General features: G+C 43.6%; 1 protein-coding gene across 1 annotated transcript in view; it reads right to left on the reverse strand.

Annotated features, from left to right (window-relative positions):
* Lama4 (laminin subunit alpha 4) overlaps positions 1 to 9,497 on the reverse strand; it is a 148,674-nt gene that overhangs the window by 136,750 nt on the left and 2,427 nt on the right. Inside the window, exon 4 of the mRNA XM_033763178.1 lies at positions 9,367 to 9,478. Coding sequence (XP_033619069.1) covers positions 9,367 to 9,478 — 112 coding nt within the window. The remainder of the gene's footprint in view (positions 1 to 9,366; positions 9,479 to 9,497) is intronic.

Raw genomic sequence — 9,497 nt, forward strand, 5'->3', positions numbered from 1 at the left:
ATATATATATATATATATATTCAGAAATTAAGTCAATTTTGATTCTTGGGTCCAAGGGAAGAATTTCCATCATGACTGTGCTGATGAAGTTAGTTTACTCCAAAATTCTTTAACTTAAGAAAACATACTAATATAAATGTTCTTTACAGACTCTAACTGTTGAAACTATTACAGCATTCCAGGATGGTACTGGAGACCCTGCTTACCTGGGACATTGTTAATATTTTAAAACACCTGACAGAGGGCACTGTAATGGACTAAGAGTGCGAGGCAGAGTTCCCACCAATGATCTTAGGTTATTCAGCTGCTGCATGATTCAGTTTCCTTACATGTAAAATGAGCTAACAGCATTTCTTCCAGGCTTGTTAAAAAGAATAAACAAATCACTATTACACATAAAGTACTAAGAAAAGTATCAGGACATGGCAGGTGCTAAACGACCTAGGAATCAGCCAGTCAGCTGTCTGGAAAGGGCTGAAGGATCACCGTTCTTCGAGGCTGCTACAAAGTGGGGGTCACTCAGGACCGAAGCTGCACCCCAGGAGACCCGCAGTCTGGGGGAGGCTGGTGTTCCTGCTGGATGCAGGTTAAACGCATGCCCTGACTGAAGTGCACTATCCTGCAAGTCCGTCCCCCTAGCCAAGGACCCAGGAGAGGAGAGGAGCAGCCTCAGTCGGTAACTTGTAATGTGATGCAGCGTACACTCCACACGCCACGTGGACTCATCCAGAATCAGTACGACTTCCTCCTTACCAAGGAAAACACCACACCCCCATTCTTGCTTGAAAAGACTGAGCAACACCCCAGGTTGGAACAATTTCCACAAGTAAATTACTCTGCTGCCGGCCTGGCCTTCCCTCCAGGACACTAAGGCTCCTGCAGTCCCATTTCAGTACAGTGGGGATATGGGAAAGGGCAGGTGCAAACAGGAAGTCGGTTATGTCCTTTCACGTCTTTCCTCAAAGAACACTGCCTGAGCACGTGTGTGCTGTGGTTTTAGGAACCAATGCTACCTTCTGAGTTGTGTTCTCCCCCCACATCATGCCTCAAAATAGCAGTTTGTTCTGAGGCTTAAAGAAACAACCTAGGCTAGGGTCTAGTACCTGGATCTAGGCTCTAGGGCCTGTGCACATCACTCCATTGCGATTTGCCTTAATATTTTTTATCTGCACCATAATTATATCAAAAACCTTCTCTTTTATAGATTCATAATTTACTCTAAGTCCATTCAAAATTCAAGCCCAACCGCATTTCAGAGCTTAATATTTCTTTTATTTCAATGTACTTATTATAAGCAGTCTCGAATATGGTGAGTATGTGGATTCTAATTCTGGGGTGGACATGAGGTTCTGCATTTCTAGTTCAGCTCAGGTGATACTATGGCTGCTCCTTTTGGACCCTACTTTGCCATAGCCAGCAATATTCAGGACATTCACAGGCATGAGCAAGTTTCTCGCTCACCAACAATTCTGACTTCCAGAAAGTTCCTGAACATATTTTCTTCCAAATGCTGTGGTCTGTCCAATCTGGAGCAAGTTTTAAATTTCTCTGCAGTGCTGCTAAGATCCAGGGGACAACGATACAGTGTGTAACACAACGTGATGATTTCATCTTGTGCTTAGAATAATCAATCTTCAACTGCTGGCTAGCTTCTCCTTTCCCCTAAGTGAAAACGCTGGAACCTCTGCCACCTGGCACTTCACTGTTAAATGCTGATGGGGGGTCTCACTTCGGTGTTTGCATATCCTGGACCACTTGGACTGCCATACCTCGCTGACTCTCTGTAGTGACATTTCATGTTTAGGGTTATCCTGAAGGCTCTGGCAGGGGGCAGCACCCAGGGACCCTGGTGTGGGAAACCACTGACATTTGTTGACCACATGGGGACACATTGCCCATGGCACAGAGATCTCTGCAGCTCACACTATCCTGGAAGCCTTGCTTTGGAAAGGCTCATGGCTGGGGCCATGCCTTGTCCTGCAGATCAATCCCAGCCCCACACCCAGACATGGTGGGCAGCAGGGAAGAATACACTAAAATGTCTACCAGATCAGGGCCCTGTACTCCTGAATCTTGGGGTTTTACCTGGGACAAGAACTACAACTATGACTATATGAGTCTGTTCCTTGGGCAAGAGTCCCTTTAACTGGTGTACATTTTAACCTACTTGTTGGAGTTTTGTTGCTAAAATAAATTTCTTCTCCTCCTGTCTTCCTCTTCCTCCTCCCTTTTCTTCCTCTTCTTCCTCTCCTCCTCTGCCTTCTTTTTCCTCCTCTTCTTCCTTCTCTTCCTCTTCTACCCTGTTTCTTCTCCCATTCTTCTTCCCTTCCCTTCCTCTTCTTCTCCTTCATCAGAAATTGAAGCTGCAGGAGGTGAAGGGATTTTTTTATCTGGCAGGTAAGGTGCATCCATTTATTAATGATGGATCCAAGAACCAGAATACTTAGTTTCAGACTCAGAGTCCAGCTGTACTCAAATCCATGAGAATACCCTACTGACACCAAGTCATGTACAGTAGAAGTAAACAGTTTTCCTTTAAAAGATATAAAGACATGTCCATGTAATGACCTCTGATTCTAATAAAGCATGATTAAGCCTACTGAAACAACTGGAAATAATCTAACGCCAGAGTCAGAAGACACAGTTGGTTTTACTGCTGCTATTGAGAAACCCCCCCGCCTCAGTTACCTCACCTGAAAAATAAGACTGAGCTCTAAATTTCCTTTGTAGAACTAATATCCCATGATTCCTTTGATCCTGTGGTACAAGGTACATATAACAGTCATGCACCCGATAATCTTCCACTGACCCCTTAACAGGGCTTGGCCGTCTCCCCGAGATTCCTTTCTATTGAATCCCATGCTAAGTGGAGGCTTCAAGGCTTTTCCCTCATGAGTGGCATTTAAGTGTCTACTGGCATTGATCATGACAAAACAGAAGGGCAATTAGTCATGCAATACGATGAAACAGCAGCCCATCTCCAGATATTCAGACTGATAAGTCACTCCCTGGACACATGGTAGACCCACAGGCAAAGAGTTCACTTAGTTTTTTTGGATTCTATCACTGTTCATCAAGGGAGGACTGGGGGTGTAGCTGAGCAGTGCTGTGCCTGCCTGGGGAGCACAAGGTCCTGAGTTTGATTCCCTGGTACTAAACAAACAAACAAACAAACAAACAAAGGGGAAGCACACACACTGTGAAGCTCCAAGGCACTGCAGCCCAGCTCAGTGTGTAAGAACATGCTTGCCACATTTTAAGCCTGCAACTTTGAGTTTGTGTAGTTGTGCTGCACTGTGATCACAAGCTTGAGAAAGCCTGACCATTAGCAGGCTTGTTTATTTGTTTGTTTGTTTATTTATTTTCAGATTCCAGATGGTTTTACAGCACTGGAATCCCAGGATCTGGGGATCACTAGATATTTCTTTTGTCTCTTGCTGGTGTCTGTTACGCAGTTTCTGGGGCTGGCATTTCTTTTACAGAGCTGCTTGGTTCAGTGTGCCGTGCTGCAATGCACTTGGTACACAGACAACAGCCTTCCATGTAAATCACATCCTGAAGTCCAGTTCTCCCGAAGGTATCTGTGATCCTTGCTGTCTTTAATGCAATCACATTATTTCGGCCAATGGAGGACATAATTTCAAACAAATACTAACAGTCTTCACTGGGCTCAGGGTCCTTTTAGCTCTGGTGTATAGGATGGATTACTGTTCTAGTCTGCCAGACTTGTACTGATGCAGCTGTTAATGTTATGGAGTTTATCCAATTTACCAAGTCTCATAGGGCCATAAATGTAGATACAGTCCTTCACTTAGGTAAACACAAAATCTTCCCTTTCACCAAACACAACATCAAAACTAAGACACAGCTCTAGAAGGGAAAACAGGACTCTTTTTCATATTACTCTAAGAACAGCCAGCTACTTCTCTCTTCTTTTTTAAAAGAATGTTTATGTATTTTTTCTTTATGCAGAAGATTTGGGCTTAAATATGGAAAATTTCCCACTACCATTCAGCCTCAGAATGTTTTTCCCCCAAGTTTCTCATGATAAAAAGACTCAGATTTGGAGGCAACTGCAGGCAGCTGAATTTCATTAAGATTTTGATGGGAAACTTAAGTTGGAATTACAAACATCTGTTGTTAAATTTCCCTTTAGTAAACCATTTCCCAGAATTTAACTTTACCACACCAGGAGCAAAAATGAAAAACAGTTGAAAAGAGAATTCTGCTCTTTTGCATACACAAGAGTAGATATTTGCATACCTGACTATATGGTTACTATAGCTCTATGAACTAGCAGATTTATTTATTTTAGAAAATAAATAATTGTTTGGAAATGCTAAATTTTGGAACTCAAAGCATGTACCGGAAAGCTGATTTTTAATGGTTTAATCAAATGTCTCAAAATTACATATGACCATCATTACATTTATACAATTGCTATAAGCAAGGTAAAATCCTGAAAGAGTGGACTGCTTTAGGCAATATTTACATTACAAAAATAAGAAAATTCAGATTTGAGAATTTGTGAAGGAAATAAAGGTTGCTGTCCTTGTCATACCAAAGTCCTGGCTGTTGATTTTAGCTTTTCCAGAAACTTAGAGAAACCCATTCATTTCTTTTAACTGTTCAGATCATGCTGTTGTTGGGGAAAGCCCATTTATAAAGAAGCATTAAGGGTGGGGATTACGAAAGTCAACTTTGGTCTCTTTCAGCATTGCATAACCAACACATTTCTAAGCAAAAGTTGAAAGTAATCAAACCTAAACAGTAAGTAAAGATTTAGATAACAAAATACTGTATAATTTTACCTGTGGATAGATAGAAACAGAGTGGGAGAAAGAGAAAGAAGGGCAGAAAGAGAGGTCTGAGTCGGGCAGCTCAAGTATATTATTTCACTTAAATTCCACAACTATCTGCAAGGCCAATATGTTTCTATTTGTTTTATAGCCAAAGCAACCGAATTTCCAAAAGATGACCTAACTTGCTCCAAGTCAAACATCTGTAAAGTCCTGGAGCTGGATTCCCATCACATCTGTCAGCTACAGGACCACATTCTGCCTTTGATGAGAGGTGAATTTCGAATACTGTGAAGGACAGCCTGAAAACATAGTAACCAGTCCTCAGGCTGAATCTGACCTTCAGAGCCACTCAGTTTACCAGGCATTACTGAGTCAGCAATTATACCTAAGAATCCAATTCTGTCTTCTCTCCAGGGGAAAAAAAAATCAAGAAATAAAACCTCCAGAAGACCTGGCAGTGAGCGGCCAGGGCCTTGCCACTCACAGGATGTGTTTCTTCACCAGCGTGTTTCACCCAGGTTTTTATTTGGGGGAGGGGCCCTGCCCTCTATAAGTAAATGAATTTCAAAAATTCCTTTGTAACACAGGGTCCAGCAGTTCTATTTCTGGATACATCCTCAAAAGAACTGAAAGCAGAGATTCAAACAAATCCTTGCACACCAGTGTTCATAGCAACACCATTTAAAACAGCCACCTGGGCAGCCTTGAGAATTAGCAAGGCCCTATGTCAAAATAAAGAAAGGAAAAAGAAAAAGAAAAACACTGGGACGTAGCTCAGAGTGAAGGCCCTGGGTTCAAAACCTATTGCTACAACAAAAATAAAAAGTTTCTTTCTGGTTAAACTGGAGAATTCTGGAACCACAGGGAATGGAATTCTTTACTTTTAAAATATTTTTAATAATAAATTCTATAAGCAAGACCAATATTCCTATAGGTAGTATTGCTTTGAATTCTTTACCTATTAGTCTGAATAAAGAGGTTTTAACACAGACTGTAGCACCCTGTGGAAGAAACATACTAGAATCTGCTTCCAAAGGGAAAACAGGACATAAGGAGGTGCTACAGGTAAACACAGAGAGAAATTTATTAAGGAGACATACTGGAAAAAAGAGAATGAAATCTTAAAATTTGGGCAAGGAACTTACCATCTACAAACATCACTTTATTCAACTGCAATCCTAAACTACCTGCTTTTTTTGAGCTCCTCCTAGCTGGGCCACCAGGGCACCTGCTCTGTCTGTGTCCAAGTGTGTAAACTGAGATAACCTCATGGCTCCACTGATTCGCCCTGGTCTGGCTTGTGCTCAGTACTCAATGTGTGTTAGCTACACACCTCTACTGTATTTCACTCCTTCTAACATAGGCTCTTTTAAACCTTCTTTGATGTTTAGCTCATACACAGCTGTGGCCAAGCACAGGAGTAATATTTTTCCACATTTATCTATGGTATTTAGTCTGTAGCTATACCTCACAGGCTGGACTTCACTTTGCTTTGTATAGTGCATATATTTTTTCATAGAATCCTTACCCCCTGAGAGTAGGGTTGATATTTTGCCTTCTTCCTATTCCTCCTGGTGCCCTTTCTATTGGGTGTCAGTACTAAGTTTCCAAATCTGCCTGTTGCATGAATAATTGAGTAAGTAGAATAGTGGCTGCATGCAGGGGATCAGATTGTCTTAGTGTACCGTTGCTGGAGCAGCAGTATAGCGTGGCTAGGGGCTGGAATACCTTTTTCAAAGTAAGGGGCCAAGATAAGCAAAAGGAAAGCAGATAGTGAAAGATATATAAACTGTTTCTAAGTAAACATTCCTTCAGTGGCAGGGAGCCTGACATTGTGTTGGGGCGTGGTACAGTGTGCCAACAATGAAAAGCACAGCGAGAGAGCATCCTTCACTCCAGTCTCATTCAGTATTTTGGGCAGGTCAGTTTGCCCAGGGTAGGGATTATCAAGCACTGATTCTCTTAAAGAGAAGTTAATGCAAAAAAACAACCACAGAAAAATCCATACAGGTTCCCGGGAGGAACAATCCTTTTTTTTTTTTTCCTTTCAGGGAACTTTGCTCACCACTGCCAACTTCTTCCCTTGATTTCTCCTTATGGAACAGCAACAGAGCTGTGGCCCTGCTCCGCAACCTGCCCTGGCACCTGCAGCACTTGCCTTGCTTCTGTATTTCCAGGTCTCCAGGTAGCTCCTTTGCAGCCACACAGCATAACATTACCTTGACCGTGTTTCACTTCTGCTTCTTGCTAAAAAAAGGTCTACTCTTCCCAGGGACATTCCTCCTTCTTGGGCACAGGGGGCCCTGTCTCTTTGCATTCCTGTACCCACTCTGGCTCTTTTGCATTTCTGTATTGGTCAAGAATTCTGCCAAGTTTTTCTTGCTACAATGTGTATGATGAAACAAACTTTTAGAAAAATGTAATTAGAATATTAAATATCATTTTTCAAACTACACACTAAAAACCACAGCTGCCCCCTAACACAGTCACTGCTAGTCAAGAATCCTCTGACACTGCGTCAGTTATCTGCAGGCACCACTTGTATTTCTGGGTCCCTTCCCTCCTAGGGGAAGCTTAGGCTCCTTGGTAAGGAAGAAATGGGGCCAGCTGTGCTGCTGCTGCTTTCATTCTGTGTGCTATCTGCTCTCACTCAGGGAGCCCTGTCTGTGATGGGGCCAAGTGCGAGGTGGGGTGGGGGTGAGCTCTGCTGAGGCCAGCGGGGAAGGGCTTTGGGAAGGCCTCTGCCAAGCACCTCCCACCGCCACAGGCGTGCCTTAGTATTTTTCTTCCTTTCCTTTGAAGGAGATTTGAGGAATAACCTTTCATACAAATCCAATTCAAATAAAGTGAATGTACTTTTAGAATATCCTCCCATCCACAGTTGGTATGCCTCCCACAGACAATATGTCCGTGTCCTCTCTCTGTATACACACAAATACATTGTCCAGTACAATCCAGGGAAGTGGTCATGCCATGCTATTAGGTCTCCCAAGTCTATCTGGATTTAGATTTTCCCACTGGCTGTAAAGAGCATGGGAAACCCAGTGGTGGATGTTGGGCTGGCCCTGGGGCCACAGGCCGACAACAGGCACTGTGTGAAGTTATGCACCTAGCTGGAGAGAGCACATAACTATTCCAATCCCAGCCTACACTTTGACCTTCCCTGAATGACTAATATCTTCTTTCTGTCTCCCTCAACTAAAGCCCTCAACTGGCATTTTGGCCTATGTGAACCTATTTGACATGTACTATGGGACATTTTCTGACTGGAAGGATACACACAGAAACATATTCATAATATATGAAGTAAAACAGTACTGTAGGAATAAAGTTTTGAGAAGTACTCCCAAATAAGGGTTTATCACAACTCTTAGTGTGTACAAAGCAGGTACAGTATGTCAGGCCCTGTGCAAAGCACACTCTATTTTATCTAACTTCACTGCAAGAAGTATTTGAGGTATAAAGTAGCTATCAATAATATCTCTAAGCCTAAGGTCTTTGTCTGCAATTTTCCCACGGTAAAGGAAGCCGAGGTTTACTTGGGAGCATCAGTCTGAAAGCATGCAATCTAAAACACTTCACCGGGCTGTTTTCTTACTTATTGCTGCACTGAACATCATATAAGAAGGTACTCGGGCTGTCAACATAAATTTTAAGGCTCCACGATACAGTCGTTATTTTCTTAATTTTTTATAGGACGAAAGTTACAAAAAAAAAAAAAACAGTTGTGTGCATTTGTTTCTTTAGATTTAACAATTAAAAATAAAGATTCCTAGGGGCCAGGGATTTAGCTCGGTGGTGCCACCTCTCAAGTGCAAGGTTCTGAGTTGATTCCCAGCACCAAAAAAACAAAAAAATTTCCTCGATACTTGTGAAATTTTCAGTTGAACAACAAAACAGTTTTAGCACATACATATATATCCTACCCAATATTTGGGATACGGTCTACAATGTATCCACTGTTTACCTAGAACTCAAATGTTGCGTGTGTCCTGTGTCCTATCTGCCCTCCACGCTGCCCTCACAATTTTCGTCCTCCACTTTCCACGTGCAAAGCAGCAGGTGGAGGCCATGCTCGGGGTCTGGCTGCAGGACTGCGGGAGGAAGCCCCAGGCACTCAGCACCTCTCCTCTCGGGCCTGGCCTCTCCCCACTGTCCTCCAGGGCCACCGACCACAAGCCCCTTCCCCTGCAACAGAGCTTTTCACTTTGGGCTACCGCTCACCCTGCTCCTTCTTCTGGAGGTGGGTAGGGCTCCCTCTGGAGAAAGACCATCTTCACCCTCCTTGTCTGCAGTCAGTAATGAAAGACTACGTTACAAGAGTGATTAGGAGAACTGACGAAAAAATCCAGATGTCAGGGTTGCAGACGGAGCCAGTCCACACAGCTGTTTAGTGGCATGGCTGTGACCCTGGCTGCGGGGTGTGGACGCGTGCGTGCTGTTAGTGCGACTGTTCTTTCCCTTCCCACGAACCCAGGAGACTTCATTTCACTCCTACTTAACACCACCTACGCACTGGACAGGCCGCTGTCTGTCAGGGCTCAGGGGCTCTTAAATCACTCACCCCGGATCGGGCCTCTCTCACCGAAGTTCCACCCTTCGGCGTCGACTCCACCGTACGCGCTCCGGCCGGGCGCCCCACGGATGCACGCGCGCTCCTGCCTTCGAGGGGCTCTCTGAGAGGTGCCCGCAGAG

This window comes from Fukomys damarensis, unplaced genomic scaffold, assembly GCF_012274545.1.
Source record: "Fukomys damarensis isolate Sample0158 unplaced genomic scaffold, DMR_v1.0_HiC HiC_scaffold_14, whole genome shotgun sequence".
Classification (NCBI taxonomy): Eukaryota; Metazoa; Chordata; class Mammalia; order Rodentia; family Bathyergidae; genus Fukomys; species Fukomys damarensis.